Source organism: Colobus angolensis, unplaced genomic scaffold (assembly GCF_000951035.1).
Source record: "Colobus angolensis palliatus isolate OR3802 unplaced genomic scaffold, Cang.pa_1.0 Scaffold129, whole genome shotgun sequence".
Taxonomy (NCBI): domain Eukaryota; kingdom Metazoa; phylum Chordata; class Mammalia; order Primates; family Cercopithecidae; genus Colobus; species Colobus angolensis.
Genome location: NW_012114141.1, coordinates 1,140,575 through 1,160,739, shown reverse-complemented (window position 1 = coordinate 1,160,739; position 20,165 = coordinate 1,140,575). Strand labels below are relative to the sequence as shown.

Here is a 20,165-nt window from a genome sequence, read left to right as displayed (position 1 = left end):
ACTTCATATATTTATTTTTGGCATTACATGAGGACTGCAGATTAACTGAGTTTCTGTTCCAAGTTTCAGTCCTGCTCTGATCCATGGTTTTCCCAGTGCCAGGACATGGGTTATGCTCTGAGCTAACATGGACAATACAGTGCTAGAGAGAGAGCATATATCTGCCTTTAGATCCTCCACTCAGTTAGTTGTGACACACTTCATATCCACCCATATTCCATTGACTGAAGCAAGTCCTGTGCCAATTCCCCCCATGGGGGCAGGGAAAAATAATATTTGCAAAGAATAGTCAATCTACCAGGGGAATCAGTCTTATTATGATGCCAGCTGGGCTATAGAAAACTGACAGGAGGGAGAAGATTGGTGAAGACCAGAGGAGGAAGATAGGTAGGTCTTCTATTAACCTGGCACGTTCTACTACTTTTAATGTTCTGTCCAACATAAAAGAGCCTCCAGAGACGATATAAAATTATTAAAGCAGTTGGAACATAGCAATTCGGTCAAAGTATGAAGCAGTTGATGCCCCATGAGCAGTGCTGGCTGTTGCCATATTCAGTCTTGATGGAGTGGCTGAGTGAATAACCGTTGGTAATGTAAGGATGCTTTGATCATTGTTTACATTGCCAACCTACCTCCCTACCCCAATTCGAACACTGTCCACATCCTTTCCCAAGTTGTATGGTTTGCATAGAATCTGTAACTGTGACCTCAAGAACAGCCAAAGATGCAAAGAAGCTTTGACTTTTGGTCAGTTTTTCTCTTCTGCTACCCTGTGGTCTCTTTGTCCTCCTCACTCACTAGTTTTGATCTTTTTCCTCCATTAGCCACATTCTTATGATATGGAGGACTATGGGACCACTATAGTGGAGAGAGATTTGATAATCTTCTTTGAAACATTGTAAAGCTCAGTTGTGGAGGAAAGTAATTAGAAAGAGCTGGTATGAACAGGAGAAAATGCACCCAAACCTTGTTTTGTCTATAATTTTATGGGTCGTCTTCCCTAAAATGTGACAGTATATTAGAATATGATAAAAGAAATGAGTTCACTTTTCTTTTTAAATATTCTTTAAAAAATTCAGTTCATCAGTCACGCTAGCCACATTTTCAGTGCTCAAAAGCCAAATGTGGCTGGTGGCTATTGTTTGTAGAAATAAGAACATTTCCATGAGTTCAATAAATTCTTTTTTTTTTTTTTTTGAGACGGAGTCTCGCTCTGTCGCCCAGGCTGGAGTGCAGTGGCCGGATCTCAGCTCACTGCAAGCTCCGCCTCCCGGGTTCAAGCCATTCTCCTGCCTCAGCCTCCCAAGTAGCTGGGATTACAGGTGCCCGCCACCTCGCCCAGCTAATTTTTTTTTTTTTTTAGTAGAGACGGGGTTTCACCGTTTTCGCCAGGATGGTCTTGATCTCCTGACCTCGTGATCCGCGCATCTCAGCCTCCCAAAGTGCTGGGATTACAGGCTTGAGCCCCTGCGCCCGGCCTCAATAAATTCTTTTGGACAGCCCTGAACTATTTTACTCCAGCTGCTTTAAGCCTTATCTTGGGATTTCTTGCATTCATCCTGCTTTTGGATTGGGCAGAACCCCTGCTGGGTTTAATTGTTATGCTTAGATTGGCCCACTGTGGATAGTTTGAGGTTCTTCTGTTGTCATGTCCCTTGATCACTCCATTGCTTCCCTCTGCTTCTTCTCACAGGGATGCTAATACTATGCCAGTCATGTAGCTATGTGGTTTGTGTTCCTTCACTTGCACTGTGAGGTTCAAGGGGACACCTTATCACCTGACTTTATTATAAATTATAATAAATATTATTCATGGATTTTGAGTTTTGTTCTGTAGCTGCTCTGTTTTCATATGTGGATTCAAGAAAGATCTAAAAACTATGCTTCCACTGTATATACTGTTTCCCCCCAAATGCTTGGAATCAGCATTTTAACAAAACCCCTAAGTGATTCGCATATATGTTAAAGTTTGGGAAACACTGATAGAGGTTCTGAGATATGGTAGGTTATTCATAAGCAATTGCTATATAATATTGTTTCTTAAGTACTATTACTTCAAGCAGCCCAATGTTTTTCGTTATGTTTATTTTCATTTCATTATATTTAGATTGAATTTAGATTAATACTCAATTCTACCTAAGTAAAGACTTTCATTTAGGGTGATACACACTAAAGCAAAACCCACTACTCTTGTTTTACATTTCTATTACTCTTTCCGTAGATTGAACTGATTACTCTTTTCTAGATGAATATATCAGGATGCTCCTCAGTTACATCAAATAAAAACATTATCTAGAAGATCAACAAAACTTCCTAACCAACTAGAGCCATGCATTGCCCTGGGGCAGGCCTGCCTTTGCACAGTCTGGCAGATTTTGAAGCGTGAATTTAGTTACCTTAAGACAAGACAAAGCCTGAGTTACATTTGTGATTTATTGTCAATCAACCTGTGCTTCAGAAATTTTCTCAGTAGTTCTGGACAAGTTGTTCAACTTGGACAGATGGTAAGTTTATGGAGTTCAGGTGTAATTTGCTTCACAGACACCTGATCCCAGCCTTCTTTTTCATTGCTTGTATTCACTCCCTCAGGGATTTATTTGCTTATCTCTTCAAAGTTGTCTGTATTTTGGAAAAAGAAAGGAATGCAAATCATAGACTTCTAAGTAAAATACACGTCTCGCTTGTTTATTTCAGCTCTCCCCCACCCCCAATCTACTTTTGTATCAGCAGATTGAAGACCTGGGAGTCAAATAAAAGAAAATTATTTTAAAAGGATGGAAGTGAAGAGTTTTAGATGATTCCTATATGGAAATGTCTGGTTGGAAACTAGAAAAAAAAAAAAACACTTGGTACATAGAAGTATAGTCACCATATGTATTTTGGTTACCTACCATATGTATTTAACAAAACCCCTAAGTGATTTGCATGTATGTTAAAGTTTGGGAAACACTGACAGAGGCTCTGAGATACGGTAGGTAACCAAAAATCTTTTACCTTTGAGTATCAAGGTAGTTTCTGTAATCAGTTGGTCCAAGTTTCGGTTACTGGCGCCCATTCCAGGGGTAGGTACACTGGGACCACTATAGCAGGTCTGTTTCCACAGGTTACTAACTGATAAATGAAGTCTTCTCTATGTGCTAGAGTGCAAGCAAATATTAGTCATCAAAGTGAAAAAGGTAATTGCACTGCATACTGAGAGGATTTCTAAAACAGAGAGTACTGTAGTCTTATATCAGAATTAATTGATTACTAAGTTAGCCTGTAGATCTAATTGTTCCATAGTTTCTTTAGCCAGATAATTGCATATCTTTTTTATTTTTATTTATTTTTAGAGATGGTCTCACTCTGTTGCCTAGGCTGGAGTGCAGTTGTGCAATCATACCTCACTGTAACCTCAAACTCCTGGGCTCAAGTGATCCTCCCACCCCAGCCTCTGGAGTAGCTAGGAATACAGGTGTGGACTACCATACTCAGTTAATATATTTTTATTTTTTGTAGAGATGGGGTCTTGCTGTGTTGCCCAGGCTGGTCTTAAACTCCTGGCCTCAACTCATTGCCCCACCATAGCCTCCCAAGTCACTGAGATTACAGGTGTGAGCCACTGTGCCTGGCCTACCACATCTTTTTATAACCTTAATAAATTTATCAAAGTAGAGTTACATCTCCATCAAACCAGAATTTGACTTGGTGATCAATTCACTGTTAATAGACCACTAAGCCCTCTTTCCTTCCAAGCAACGAAATGACAAAACCAAACTTGTCTGCCTTCCTTTTTCCACAGAAGGTCTCATTGTCTGTGTGCCCTATATTTGCCATGATGTGATGCCCTGCATAGCTTGTTGTCTAAGGCCCCAGTGATTTTTAAAAGTGAATTAAGATTCTATATAGAACCTGAAATTACCTTGGGAAATCAGCCCCTGCTTAAAAGGCTGTGTCAGGGCTAGCCATGATTTCCAACTCAAGAGAGCCTTTCGTGATCCAAAATGCTCTGATTGGTGCAAGATCCAGAAGCAGGATAGCATAGAGAGTCTGTGTCTCTAGAGCCGGATAGCCTGGCCTACAATCCCAGCCTTTTGACCTACTCAATATGGAACCTTGAACAATTACCTAATCTTATGGTTTTCTCATCTAAAAAATGGGAATGATAATAATAGTTCCTACCTCATTAGGATTGTTGTGAGGGTAAGTCAATGAGTTAAAATATGAAAGGAACACATAGAAGAGGGCCTGGCTCATAGTAAACACTATTAACATTCCAGCTATCATATTCGTTATTACTCTTATTATCATTATTGTTGTTACCATTTGTATTATTGGTGGAGACAATCAAATAGCTGCTTCCAAGACACTTTAAAATGTTCTGGATCAGGGGTTGTTGCTCCCATACAACCCTTCAGATATGCCCAGGCCAGGAAAGGTTGTCTAGCTTGTTCTGTTTCTAATATTCTCCTCAAGCAGAGAATATTGGGGAATCCTGAGCCTATGTGAGGTGAGCATAAATCATCAGAAGAGAGTATGTAGGTGCTGAGTGATTGCTAGCCTTCTGTTACTTGGACTTGCAAATTTGATTTCTTTCAGTTTTCAGATTATTATGTGTGTATTAGGCTATATAACAGAATGCGGTCAATGTAACTTTGAAATTTTAAAAAGTATTGGATGAGAACTAATACCAATACCAACATGAGCTGATCTGACATGGTATCTTTCTGGGCAAATTACTTCCTCTCTCTCAGCTTTGGTTTTCTCACTGATAAAACCAGAGTTTGAAATGAGCAAATGTTTATAGTCTCTTGTAACTCTTCTATTCTGTATAAGAGGACATTCTTGCAGTTTGAATTATAGATTCTTCTATGGGGACATAACTAAGTATATTGTGGCAATTCATAACATAAATATTTTACACATTCTACATTAGTAAAAGTATTTGGTTCAACTTGATGATTATATTTTTTTAGTGATATTTAGCCCCTCTTGTTTTCCTAAGGAAACTTCTTTTTTTCATAGTTAAAAAGTACTGACTTGGTATTGTCTGTCTTTTTCTTTTTAGCCATTCTGATGAGTGTGTAGCATGTAGTGGTAGGATACAGTGGTTTTAATTTGCACTTTTCTGATGACTAAAAATGTTGGGCGTCTTCTCGTGACTTTTGGCCATTGAGTGTTTGTTAAGTCTTTTGCCCATTTTTCTATTGGATTCTCTCATTTTTCTTATTGATTTATAGAAGTTTTAATTAATTTTATCCATATTTTGGTAGTCTGATGAATACTTGAGTTGCAGATATTTTCTTACACTATGTGTCTTCCTTTTCACTCTCCTAATGATGTCTTTTTATGAATAGAAGTTTGTAATTTTAATAAAGTTCATTTTATAAGTTCATAACTTTATCACTAGTGCCTTTTGTGTCTTGTTTAAGAAATCTTTGCCTATTCCAAGATCATGAAGGTAGTCTCTTGTTTTCTTTTAAAAGCCTACTCAGTTGATTCTATCTTCTCCTGCTTTTTTTTTTTTTTTTTTTTTGAGGCGGAGTCTTGCTCTGTCGCCCAGACTGGAATGCAGTGGCCAGATCTCAGCTCATTGCAAGCTCCGCCTCCTGGGTTTAGCCATTCTCCTGCCTCAGCCTCCCGAGTAGCTGGGACTACAGGCGCCTGCCACCTCGCCCGGCTAGTTTTTTTTTTTTTTGTATTTTTAGTAGAGACGGGGTTTCACCGTGTTAGCCAGGATGGTCTCGATCTCCTGACCTCGTGATCCGCCCGTCTCGGCCTCCCAAAGTGCTGGGATTACAGGCTTGAGCCACCGCGCCCGGCCCTGTTTTCTTTTAAAGCCGACTCAATTTGATTCTATCTTTCACAGTAACATCTATCTATAATTGATCTATGTGTGTATGTGGCCACATGGTATGAGACAGAAATCCAAGTAAAATTTTTTCTATATGAATATTCAATTGGCCCAGCATAATTTGTTGAAAAAGCCATATTTTCCTCGACCATGGAGTGCAGTTTATTTTTGCGTTAATCAAGTGATTAAATATGTGTGAATCTGTTTTTGAGCCCTCTATTTTATTTCATTGGTATATATTTTTTCGTCTTTGCCAATACTACACTTTCATAGGTAATATAACTTTATAATATAAGCAATATAACTTTATAATAAATCTTGATATTTGGTCATACAAACTTCTAAATTTGTTCTTGTTTAATTGCCGTGGCTATTCAGGTCCCTTTGTATTTCCATATAAATTTTAGAATCTGCTTGTCAGGTCCTGCCAAAATGTCTGCTAGGATTTTGGTTGGTATTTCATGGGCCACTTTAAGTGTGTATTTGTGCAAGTTTATAGAAATGAAGGGCTTTGTATTCAGCAGTCTTGCATAATTCCCTGGTTAAGTCTAACAGTTTGTTAGGTCTTTGGAATTTTTGCTGTACACAATCGTGTTGACATGATTAATGATAGTCTAATGTTTTCTTTACTAATCTTTATAAATTTTTTTTAAAATTTACTTTTTCTGGCACTATTGCTTTGGGCAGCACCTTTGTTATAGTGTTGAATAGAAGTGATGATAGTAGACATTCTTATTTTGTTCCTAATCTCAGAAACTTTCAATATTTCACCAATAAGCGTCATGTTTACTATATATTTTTAAGCTTCAAAAAATCAGATTAAGGAAGTTCCCTCCTATATCTGGTGTGCTAGGAGTTTTCTTCTTTTTAAAAATACAATACATTTTGAATTTTATAAAATGCTTTTTTGCATCAATCAAGATGGTGATATGGGTTTTCAACTTTTTTCTATAATGAGATATATTTTGATTTATTTATTTTCATATATTAAGTCAACTCTGTATTTCTGAAATAAAATCTACGTGGTCATGATGTATTATCTTTTTAATATGTCATTGTATTCCATTTGCTAATATGTGTGTGTAAATGTGGGTTATTTGAATCAACATTCATGAAAACATTTGCTTGTAATTTTCCTTTCCTATAATATCCTTATTATATTTTAGTATCAAACTTGTCCTGGTCTTACAAAATGCAGAGGTTGAGTAAGATTATTGTTATTTATTTCTTAAGTGTTTGGAAGAATTTATCAGTAAAGCCATCTGGTCCTGGAGTTTTTCTTTGCAAGAGCTTTTTATTATTTTGTTTTATTTTTCTGTATTCAACAAATATCTCTATTGAGAAGATAAAGCTAGCCACTATTCTGTTGTTGTGCTGAAAATACATGGGTAGGCAAAAACAAAGCCAAACAAATATAGCTCCTGTTCTTACAAGGATTGCTTTATAATATTTACTTTTGAGATAGAGGGTCAGGGGATACTTCTGTTGTCTATCTCATTTATTATTATTTTAAACTTTTATTTTAGGTTCAGGGGCACATGTGCAGGTTTGTTTTATATATATATATATAAAAATTATGTCACATGGGCTTGGTGTAGAGATTATGTCATTACCCAGGTGTTAAGCATAGTACATAATAGGCAGTTTTTTTTATTAAAAAAATTTTTATGCATACATAATAGTTGTACATGTTTATGGGGCACATGTGGTATATTGATACAAGCTTACAATGCATAATGATCAAATCTAGGTTATTGAGATATTCATTGCTTCAAACATTTATCATTTCTTTGTGTTGGGAACATTCCAAATCTTCTAACTATTTTGAAATACATAATAAATTATCGTTAACTGTATTTTTTGTGTTTAAACCTTTATTTGTTTGTTTATAGTTTGTTACAGCAACTGCCTCTTTACTTTTATTTTTGAGTTCCTCAACCTCCTCATCTCCCTCTACCCTCAAGTAGGCCCCAGTGTTTTTTGTTCCCTTCTTTGCATTCACATGTAGTCAATGTTTAGCTCCCACTTATAAGTGAGAAAATGCAGTATTTGGTTTTCTGTGCCTCTGTTAGTTTGCCTCCAGGTTGATCCATGTTGCTGCAAAGGACATGATCTCATTCTTTTTATGGCTGCATAATATTCCATCATTTATGTGTACCACATTTTCTTTATCCAGTCTACCATTGACGGGCATTGAGGTTGATTCCATATCTTTGCTATTGTGAACAATGCTGCAATGAACATATGCATGCATGTGTTTTTATAGTAGAATGATTTACATTCCTCTGGGTATATACCCAGTAATGGGATTGCTGGGTCAAATGGTAATTCTGCTTTGAGTTTTATTACCTTAAATAAGAAATTATCTCTGTTTAATAGATAAAAAACTATTCAGATTATCTTTTTCTTCTTGTGTCAGTAAGTTGTGTTCTTAGAAGACTGTTAATTTTATCCATATTGTCAAATTTATTGGAAAAAAGCATGTTTATAATGTCATCTTAATACTTTCTAATATCTATAGAGTCTATAGTGTTGCACCCTTTTCTATTTGTGTTATTGTTAATCTGTGTTTTTTCTGATTGTCTTGATCAGCCTTGCTAGAGATCTATTAAATGTATTAGTCGTCACTGACTTTGTTTCTATTGTTTATTTCTATTTCATTAATTTCTTCTCTTTTAAAATTTATTTCCTTAAACTTTCTTTGGTGTGATTTGCTGTTTTTTTAGTTTCTCAAGTTGACTTATATGATAGATTTTAAGCTTTTTTTTGTAATATATGCATTTAATACTTTGAATTTTGCTGTAAGCACCTTAACTGCATTCAATGTGTTGATATTTGGTATCTTTGTTAGCATTCCATTAAAAGTGTTTTTTAATTTCTTGTTTGACCTAAGGATTATTTAGATGTGTATTTCTTAGTTTTCAAGCAGTTGGAAATTTTATGGTTTTTCAATCATCTCTTTTTTTCTATGGCTCTGTTATTCATGTCTAGCACAATTTTACTGTGGTCAGGCTTTGAAGATTTCAGTCCTTAAAAACTGTTAAGGCTTGCTTTATGGCCCTGTGTAAATTGTTAATTTTGGTAAATGTTCCCTGTGCCCTTGAAAAAAAATTGAATTCTGTTATTGTTGGTTGCATTTACATCAACTTGCCAATTGTGTCAATTTTGTCATCATGTAGATTTTTTCTATCTCGATTGATTTTTTTAATTTTGTCAGTTCTTGCTTCATACACACACACGCACACACACACATGATGCGCGTGCACACACACACACACACATTATTGGGTGTATACAGATTTAGAATTGTTTTATATTCCTGGTGGTTTGCTTGTTTTATTGATCCACCATCTTAATCTTAGTCGTGTTTCTTGCCATTTTGGTGTTTGTATGGTTTTTCTATCAGCCTCTCTGTGTTCCTACATTTAAAGTTTGTTTTGTGAGCAGAATATACCTTTTATTTTTCCAGTCTGATAATTTAGTTTTTTAATTGGAATCTTTTCCCTCTTGTGTCATTTGCCTTAATTTTGTCATGAATTTTTAGCCTACATAATTTTTAAACACCACAAGATATTGTTAATTTTATTTTGTAGAGTTAGTATTCATTTATGCATATTAACAAAATTACTTCTTTGGTGCTCTTTTTTTCTTCTTGTTCTCATTGTTTTTGTCTGGATCATTTTTCTTCTTTAGAAAAATTTATGTCTAGGATTTAAGAAATGCTTTCCTGCTGATAATGAAATCTCTGTTTTTGCTTGGCTAAAAACATCTTTATTTCATCTTAATTTGAAGGAATGTTTTTTCTGGGTATAGAAATCTAACCAGATGCCATTTAATAGTCTTTCAGATAGATGAAAAATTTATTGATTTTCAAGCAATTTTCATCATTTTTAATATTTACATTGATATTGGTATTCTAGTTGATTTCATGCACTTTGTTCTAATATCTCCCCCTTCTTTCTAGCATTCTTTGATGGAAACAGTCTAGGATTTTGAAAGATAAATGCCTTAATTCAAGAGTCAGTTCTACCATTTACTACCTATATGACCTTGGCCAAGTCATTTAAGTTTTCTGAGCCAATTTTTTATCTATAAAATGGGAAAAATATTACATGGGCTCTACTCTATTTCACTGGGAAGTTATGAGGGACTGTTGAGATATTGTCAGTGCTTTGTAAAATGTAAAGTACCAATCAGCTCAGTTGGAAATTTTTAGTGTTATTATTTACTGGAACAGAAATATTCTCAGTGTATGTATCCAAAATTCTCTTACAAATGCATATTTTCATGAACACCCACAAAATAGTTCAATGATATTATTAATGTATGTATTTCTGTCTATCCTTTGTTGTGTTAAGGACTTTGTTAAAAGTTACATAAAATGTAACTTACACAAGGTCAATCACAAGTTTATTTCTTATCTTTCAACTGACTAACATGAAAAGGAAAACCTGGACAGTTACATAATTCATAATGTCCATAAGATAAAAATAATTCATTATTCAGGAGAAGTGCTATTATTTCTTAATACTAAGCTCAGACAGGAATTTCTCTTTCAGTTTTTTTTTTTTTTATGATGTAGAGTTATTTAAAGTATTTTCCTGCTGGTTTAGAGGTTATTGATTTGCATGGTTAATCCAAATCAGTGTTGGACTTATCTAGAATTTTAATATTCTGTTTCATACTCACCATAGGAGAATTATACATTTTAATGTGGGCTTCAAGTAGCTGCTCTTCCATCCCACTTGCAAATGGATTATATTCAGAGAATAACAAATAATGCCAGTTTCCTTTTAAAAATGCTTGGATACACAATAAAGGGAAGGTTAGGCTGCTAAATTAAAATTATATTTTGCATATATGAAATTATCAAACTGCCTTAGGAAGATAATCTTCAGCTGCATTTTATTTATTAAAGGCTAATTCAAAAAATCCTTACATTGATCAAATACTTAGAATCTTTATTATGTGTGGGCATGTTGTTAACTCTTGGTCTGCTTATTCTTTGATAAAAAAGCTGTTATTCAGACTTACTTTTGTGCTTTATTCTTTCACTTTTTTTTTTTTTTGGTAAACATGTATTTAAATGGAAAAAAACAGTATGAAACTGCAGTTTTTAAGTCAAGTACTGATTGCATGTTTGTGCCTCACAGCCAGTGCCCCAACACATCTGAGGTTTTGTATGATGAAAAAATTTAAAATAGGATATTTGTTCCTTGTTTAAATTCTTTGACTTTGTTTTCAGGTCACTGGCATGCATTTTATATGAGATGTGCTGCATGAATCATGCATTCGCTGGCTCCAATTTCTTATCCATTGTTTTAAAAATTGTTGAAGGTGACACACCTTCTCTCCCTGAGAGATATCCAAAAGAACTAAATGCCATCATGGAAAGGTATAGAAATAAATATGTTGTCACAGAAATAGTTGAAAATTGTACTTTTATTTTAGTTCATTTGAAAAATAATTTTCTTTTTAAACATTACAGCATGTTGAACAAGAATCCTTCATTAAGACCATCTGCTATCGAAATTTTAAAAATCCCTTACATTGATGAGCAGCTACAGGTATTTAAAATGAAAGGGATTCTGCGAAACAGGTATTAACATTTGTATACACATTCCATGACTTGAAGATATGCAGAGGGGATACGATGCAGTAAGAATCAACCAGAAAGGAGGAAAAAGGTCAAAAAGAAGCTGAGAGGCTGAGGCGGACAGATCACAAGGTCAAGAGTTCGAGACCATCCTGGCCAACGTAGTAAAACCCCGTCTCTACTAAAAATACAAAAAAAATAAAATAAAATAGCTGGGCATGGTGGTGCGTGTCTGTAGTCCCAGCTACTCAGGAGGCTGAGGCAGGAGAATCACTTGAACCCAGGAGGGAGAGGTTACAGTGAGCCGAGATTGTGCCACTGCACTCCAGCCTGGTGACAGAGTGAGACTCTGTCTCAAAAATAAATAAATAAATACATATTTTAAAAAGCTGAGAAAACTAGTAGTCAGGACAATCTCTTTCCAAAATAAGGTGTGTGTGAACTCCCATTCCCTAGTGCCATTGAAAATGAGAAGTGAGGGTTCTGATTTTATGCCAAAACTCAACATCCGTCCTTGGAGCCCTGTTGACAGATCTTACCCAAACACTTTGTAACTATATCCCTGCAAGGACAAGAATATACTAACAGAGAATACTAAAATCTAGGATTATCATTGAGCATTTATAATTCCAATACTTTATTATATATCTCAATACTACTTTTTAATGATTAGCTAAGTTTATTTTGTTTTCTTGTAAATTAGGAAATGTGATATAGAGGCCGTGTCTCAGGTATTAAGAAAGCAGCAAATGGTCCCCTCTAAAGAGGGCTTTTGTTTGTTTGTTTGTTTTTAACTTCTCAGGGTTTTACAGTACAAATCCCTGAGGCAAGTTTCCTCTGTAATTTTATGCGTAACTTTAAGAAGAATCACAAAATGGTCATCCATCTTAAAAACTGTGCATACCTTTTCATCAGTGGGGCATGTTCCAAATCCAAAGGAAGCAAAGGTGATAAATGATATGTACTTATTAGTTGAGTGCTGGGCACTGTGCTGACACCAGGGGATGCCAAAATGAAAGGAACAGGTATGTTTCCTGTCCTTTTGAAGTTTGACTAGTGAGAGAAGCCAATAACCAAGAAAAAATAAGGATGTAAGTAACATATGTATATGCCTAGCACTAGGAAGAAAGTATAATAAACAAACAGGATACTGTAAAAATAAGGGAGAAAGGAAGGGCTTTGGTGGTCAAAGGAGTACTTGACATTTCTTTACCAGCGAGCCAATGGGAAGCAACCAGCCATGTAAAGAGCCTCAGAAACAGTGTTCGAATCACAGGGAATAGCAGGCACAAAGGTCCTGATTATGTTGTGCCTTGGAGGTAGATACAGATGGGAGGCTTCTTATGCAAGCATATGCTCTCACGGAAGCCCATGCGGTCATGGGGAAGGCAGGACAGGAGAGAGGGGGGCAGGCTTAGGTTTCCTGGTACTTCCATCTCTCCTTCTATGAAGGCCAAATGGGATCCAGTAGAACCTGCAGGTGGTCCTCTGAAAAAGAGCCTCATATGCTGGTTGTGGGGATCAAAAACACACTGAAGAGGCTGTGAGCATTCAAAAAAAATAAAAAGGGTCAAAAGGTATTCACAGGGATCTGCTGGGACCAAGATGAGGCAAGTGAGCCCCTTGACTCTGGGGCAAAATTTAAGGGGACACTAAAAACTCATAATATTTTAAAGGTAATATTTTAAAAATCCAGATTAATGCTTAAAATCCCAGGTAACAAGATATTAACAGTTTAGAGACAGGATCCAGCAGGGCCAGGATTAGAGTGAGGCAAGTGAGGTGGAACTGTGTAAGTTCAGGGTTGGATCCTGTCCTTAAAGTTTTGCTATTGTATTCTTTATAGTTTTTTGACATTAATTTTGATTTTTAACAATAATGTTCATTAAAATTATTTATCTTGGTTACTGAGTTTCTTGGTGTCCTCTTAGATTTTGCACCTGAGGTATCTCACTTGCCTAAACCTTGCACTGGCCCTGGGGGTGTAGATACTGTCCTCTACAGTCTGGGAGGTTGGAAAAAACTTGTGTCTTCTTGTAGCTGAAAGTAGGCCTGCCCATGATTGGCAAAAGGGAGTGAGAGAGCAAGCAGTGCAAGATGAAGCTGGAGAGACAGGCAGGAGCCTGACCCTGCAAAACCTTCTTGGAAAAGCTACTATGTAATTTTATGGGACCCAGGAAAAAATAGCATGCTTTGTTCTCAGGCTCCCTGCCATGGTCAAAAGTACCCCAAATCTGAAAAGATACTTGGTGATTTATTCCCTTTCATCCCGAAAGAGGAGCCTTTAAGGTATGTCAGGGTTGTTGATCTTTTTTGCAGCACCTAATGTGTAGACATTCAGAAATGGCTCTGGAAGACAAGAATTTGGATTGTCAGAAGGAGGCTGCTCGTATAATTAATGCCGTGTAAGTAATTACTTTGTTTTTAAAAAGCCCATCGAGTGTAAATGTTGAATGCATTTGTCTTTAAAAATCTATTAGCACTAAACTGACTGCATGGAGTATCCTAGAATTCACTTAAGTCTTGCCAAGAAATTAAGGAGCTTCAGGAACTTGGTGTTCCAAAGCCCTTTACCCCAGGTGGTGGCAAATTGAAATCATAAAAGTTTAAACCACTGCACAGCTTACAAATCTGCAGGGTAGCTCTGCAGTTGCCTTGCAAGGATATAGAGAAGTTAATATCCCAAATATTTAGTAACATTTATGCTAATGAGCCTTCCATAATAACCATAAATGGCTTTCACATGTTGTTTGTTTAATGTGAACTGGCAGAGTATCTATTGACAAGAGAACATTGTGAAGTCCTGGGACAACTGAAAATAAGCCGAAATTCACTTTCTTGAAATATACATTCCTTCATATAAGAACTAAACAATGTATTTCCCAAAGACACATAATTATTTCCTGATCTAACTTCTCTCTCCTACCTCGTTCAAAATTTTTGTTCTATAACTTGCAAGAACCCAGAATACTAGGTTCTTATGTTTTGAGTTTTTGCATAATTGTACAGTCATGAACGACTGTAGTATACAAGAGGTGTGCAGGACAGTGGGGTGAAAACAGAAGCCCTCAATAGGCTGCTCTAGCACAAATATGCTCCTCTAACACCCAGTCCAATGTTTCTCAGCTCCACCATGTTTGCTTTCCATCTTCACTTTCAAACTGAGGAAATTTGCATGATCTCCAGTTAAGATACACTACATACCACAGGGGGTAAATTTTTAGGCATGTTCCTAATAACCTTGTTTTTATGGTTTATTATCTGCTATTTCAAGAAACATTGAAATTTCCAATTGTATTTTATTAACTAGAGATATGAGAGTAGTAGATATTTTTTAAATACTGGACTAGTTTTGTCTGTCATTTTGTACTGCAGTTATAAAACTGACACTGTTTACAATTAACAGTGTTCTAGAATCCAGTTTTTGGAGGGTATTTTACATTATGAAATATTGACTTCAGATGGTCACTGCTATTTTTGAGATCTATGACTATGTTTCAAGGAGATCCATTGGTCTGACAAAATAAGAGATGTATATTCCTGAAAATTGAATGTCCTCTGGAGTCTGTGGTCTGGATGGTGTCAGAGAGGTATTAGAACTGTCCTCAGAGGCCATTACAGTTTTCTCATAGTGTTTGTCAAGGAAAGAGTGGAGTGCAGAAGGTCTTCTATAGTATTGGGCCCAAACCAAGTCAGGAAGAGAAGCAAATGCCACTGAGAATGTGGTTGGAGTTCTTTCAATGTGCCTTCCCTCTGAAGATTTTTAGACGTGTGCCAGTCATCCCTGTCCACCTGGCTGCCTCTCGTCGGCCGTCTTGCCCCCTCCCTCATGCTAAATTGTATTGACCATGTCTTCTATTCCAGGCTTAATACAGTAAATATTTTTTGCTGTGGCATGGTGTAGTGGTTACACAGATTAATAACACTCTCTCAATTCAAATTCTAGCTCCCAGGTAATACTCTATATTACTTTGGACAAGTTACTTAACCTCTCTATGACTATAAAAAAAGTACCTACTTCACAGAGTTGCTCTGCATTTAAGTGAGTTAATTCATGTAAAGTGCTTATAAGCATGGGGTTATTACCTGCTAAAATGTTAGCCAATGTGATTATTTAGCCTCTTTTTCAGTTAAAGAAACATGCTTAACATTAATCATACATCGAAAGAGGTTTATGTGCTGATTTTGGGATCAAAAACACTGAAGAGGCTGTGAACATTCCACAAAAAAAAAGTCTAAAGGTATTCACAGGGATCTGCTGGGACCAGGATAAGGCAAGGGAGGCCCTTGACCCTGTGGCAAAATTTCAATGGGACACCAAAAACTCATAATCAAGATCAAATTTTAATGCAATATTGTAAAACTCCAAATTAATGCTTAAAATCCCTGGTAACAAAATATTATTAAAAGTTTAAAGACAGGGTCCAGCAGGGCCAGGATCAGGGTGAGGAAAGTGAGGTGGAATTGTATAAGTTCAGGGTTGGATCCTGTCCTTAAAAGTTTGCTATAACTTTTATAACTTTTTGAAATTAACTTTGATTTTTTAAAAATAATTTTCATTAAAATTATCTTGGTTACTGAATTTTTTGGTGCCCCCTTAGATTTTGCGCCTGAGGTATCTCACTATCCTAAACCTTGTGTTGACCCTGGGAGTGTAGACATTGTCCATTACAGTCTGGGCAGTGGGAAAAAGTTTGTGTATTCTTGAACCCAGAGTGTGTTATTAATCTGTGCAATTAACCATGACACCATGCTACAACAAAAATATCTACTGTATTAAGCCTGGAATAGAAGACATAGACAATAAAATTTAGCATGAGGTAGGGGACAAGATGCCCAACTAGGTGCAGCCAGGTGGAACAGCTGCCGCTGAGGGACCAGGGCTACTGGCACACTCCTAACAGATCTTCAGAGGGAACAACTGAGAGTGGCTGGAGAGAAGGCACAGAAGCTGGGCTGAAGGGGGAGGAAGTTGGGAATCCTGCATGGGGCCACTGTACACCTGTGCACCAGGACCCATTCCTGGTCTCCAGTGACGCTGGGGGAATGGGTGAGTTGAACTGGCAGGGAGCAACCTACTCTTGCCACAGGCCTCTGGAATTCCAGATGGAGGAGACCCCTTGACCACCAGGGACACTTGAGTTGGTAGGGAGAGCTGCTTAGAGAAGTGGTAGGGGCAGTACACCAGCCGATGTGGAGCCCAGAGGGTTTGGTGCTTGAGTGTCTGCAGCAGAGCATGGCCAGGGAGACCATCCCCCTAGGCTTGACTTGCTCCCATGGGAGATTTTAGACCCAGGGGAACTGTCAGACCTGAACTCTGCAGGCAGTCTTGCCCATCAGAGGAGGCTGATCTGACCTGAGCACCCCTTGATCTTCTAGCCTCCCCTGAGGCCCAGCCTGACCATGCCTGCTTGCAGTGCAGCTGCGGGTACCCTTGGGGTCTACATCATAGCTCCTGTACTGCTGAGGAATCATGCCTGACTGGAGGAGAGATCCAGTGGGGAGACCTACTCCTTCCCCTAACTGCAGCTTCCCCAGGCTCACAGCCACACCCCTCCCCATGTTGCTTTTCTGCCATGTATATACATGGGCAGATTTTGACTTTCCTGCCCTGCCAACATGCATGTGCCCTGCTACTGCTGCTGACGGGAGTGTATCCCACCTCACCTCCCCTGCCATTGCAGTCAGAGCCTTGGCGGCACAAAGACAGCCAGCCCTGGCCCTGCCAGCACCATGCCCCTGTACCAACACTGCTGCTAGAGTGAAACTAGGTGCAGAGAACAGCGGACCCTTCCCTGCCCTGACATGCACTCCTACCTCTGTGCATGTCGACATGCACAGAGATTGCACACAGACCTATGCCCACCAGTGCTGCACCTTGTGCTAGCACCACCACCAATAGGACCACATGCACAGTTGCCAGGGGAGGGACCCAGCTCCCTGAGCCATTCTGCTTCTGCTGCTGCTGTGAACGCCCACAGGGAGACAGGCACCCTGACACCTGCTAGCACCCTTCCACAGCTGACAAGCATGCACCCCTCCACACTGCCACTCCACCACCACTGCCGCTGCTGGCACATGCAAGCAAGGATGGATCCTGCTGCCACCATCCTACAAAATGCTTTGGCTGGCACCACCCATCAGAGTGTAGTGACCAGCTGTCCAGGAGCAAATTGGGCCCCCCAGTGCAATGAGTTGACTACCTTGAGGAGCCAGAGAGCAAAGTTGGGGCTCAATACAAGTCTCCCAGAGTTAGAGCACACAGCCCAGGAGCTGGGAGCTGAGCACTGGCTGCCTAAAATTTTCCAGAAACAAAGCCAGTCTACTGAATCCATCTTATACCAAAATCAAACTGTCAAAGTTATCAAATAGAATAAAAGGAAAAAAACTTCAAAGATTGAAGGAACTTCAGCCCACAAAGATGAGAAAGAGCCAGTGCAAGAACTTCGAGAACTCAAAAAACCAGACTGCCTTTTTTCCTCCAGGTGACCACAGTACCTCTATAGCAAGAGTTCTAAGCCAGACTGAGAAGGCTGAAATGACAGAAATAGAATTCTGTATATTAATAGGAATGAAGATCATTGAGATGCAGGAGCACATTGAAACACAATCCAAGGAAGCTAAGAAACATAATAAAATGATACAGGAGCTGACAGACGAAATAGCCAGTATAGAAAAGAATGTAACTGACCCGACTGAGCTGAAAATCACACCATAAGAATTTCAGGCCAGTCACAGTGGCTCATGCCTGTAATCCCAGCAGTTTGGGAGGCTGAAGTGGGTGGATCATTTGAGGTCAGGAGTTCGAGACCAGCCTGGCCAACATGGCGAAACCCCATCTCTACAAAAATTAGCCAGGTGTAGTGGTATGTGCCTGTAATCCCAGTTACCAAGGAGGCTGTGGCAGGAGAATTGCTTGACCTGGGAGGCGGAGGTTTCAGTGAGCTGAGATAGCACCATTGCACTTCAGACTAAATGATGGAGTGAGACTCCATCTCAAAAAAAAAAAAAACAAAACAAAACCAAAAAAAACCCCTGCAACCTCTAGTATTACTATCAGAATGCACCTAGCTGAAGAAAGAATCTCAGAGCTTGAAGACTGGTTTTCTGAAATAAGACAGGGAAAAATAGAGAAAAAGGAATGAACAAAATCTGCAAGAAATACGGGATTGTGTAAAAGAGATCAAATCATGTCCCTGAAAGAGGTGGGGAAAATTGAAGCAACTTGGAAAACATAGAAATATGTTACATAGAAACATAGAAATTTCATCCATGAGAACTTCCCCAACCTAGCTAAAGAGGCCAACACTCAAATTCAGAAAATGCAAAGAGCCTCAGTAAGATACTTCACAAGAAGATCATCCCCAGGACACATAATCATCAGGTTTTCCAAGGTCAAAATGAAAGAAAAAATGTTAAAGGCAGTTGGAGAGAAAGGTCAGGTCACATACAAAGGGAAGCCCATCAAACTAACAAAAGATCTCTCAGCTGAAACCTTACAAGCCAGAAGAGACTGGGGGCCAACATTCAACATTCTTAAAGAAAAGAAATTCCAACCAAGAATTTCATATCTGGCCAAACTAAGCTTCATAAGCGAAGGAGAAATAAGATCCTTTTCAGATGAGCAAATACTGAGGGAATTTGTTACTACCAGACCTGCCTTATAAGACCTCCTGAAGGAAGCACTAAATATAGAAAGGAAAGACCATTACCAGCCACTACCGGTATACACTGAAGTACACAGACTATAAGTGACACTATAGAGCAACCATACAAACAAGTCTGCATAATAACCAGATAACATTGTGATGACAGGATTAAATCCATGCAGATCAATACTGACCTTGAATGTAAACAGACCAAATGCCACAATTAAAAGGCACTGTGTAGAGTCGGATAAAGAAGCAAGGCCCAACTATATGCTGTCTTTAAGAGCATCTCACATGCAATGGCACACATAGGCTCAAAGTAAAGGATGGAGAAAAATCTACCAAGCAAATGGAAAATAGAAAAAAGCAGGGGTTGCTATTCTGATTTCAAACCAAACAGACTTTATACCAACAATAATCAGAAAAGACAAGGGCATTACATAATGGTAAAGGGTTCAATTCAACAAGAAGATCTAACTACCAAAATAAATGTGCACCCAATACAGGAGCACCCAGATTCATAGGACAAGTTCTCAGAAACTTTACACCAAACAGAATGGTGGATCATGAGGTCGAGAGATCGAGACCATCCTGGCCAACATGGTGAAACCCCGTCTCTACTAAAAATACAAAAATTCACTGGGTGTGGTGGCACGCACCTAGGAGGCTGAGGTTGCAGTGAGCTGAAATCGCGCCACTGCACTCCAGCCTGGTGACAGAGTGAGACTCTGTCTCAAAAAAAAAAAAAAGTCAAAAAATAGATGCTGGGGAGGCTGCAGAGAGAAAGAACACTCATACACCATTGGTGGAAGTGTAAATTACTTCAACCATTGTGGGAAACAGTGTGGTAATTCCTTAAAGACCTAAAAATAGAATACCATTTGACCCAGCAATCCCATTACTGGATATATACCTGAAGGAATATAAATCATTCTGTCATAAAGACACATACACGCATATGTTCACTGCAGCATTGTTCACAATAGCAAAGACGTGGAATCAACCTAAATGCCCATCAATGGTACACTAGATAAAGAAAATGTGGTACGTTTGTGCCATGGGATACTACACAATCATAAAAATAACA

At 38.2% G+C, this 20,165-nt stretch overlaps 1 protein-coding gene across 3 annotated transcripts in view; it reads left to right on the top strand.

The window, feature by feature from the left end:
- Positions 1 to 20,165, top strand: part of NEK11 (NIMA-related kinase 11) — a 339,525-nt gene that overhangs the window by 102,308 nt on the left and 217,052 nt on the right. For all 3 annotated transcript variants that reach the window (XM_011933680.1, XM_011933679.1, XM_011933681.1), the window contains exons 7-9: positions 11,079 to 11,228; positions 11,322 to 11,400; positions 13,749 to 13,834. In XM_011933680.1, coding sequence (XP_011789070.1) covers positions 11,079 to 11,228; positions 11,322 to 11,400; positions 13,749 to 13,834 — 315 coding nt within the window. The remainder of the gene's footprint in view (positions 1 to 11,078; positions 11,229 to 11,321; positions 11,401 to 13,748; positions 13,835 to 20,165) is intronic.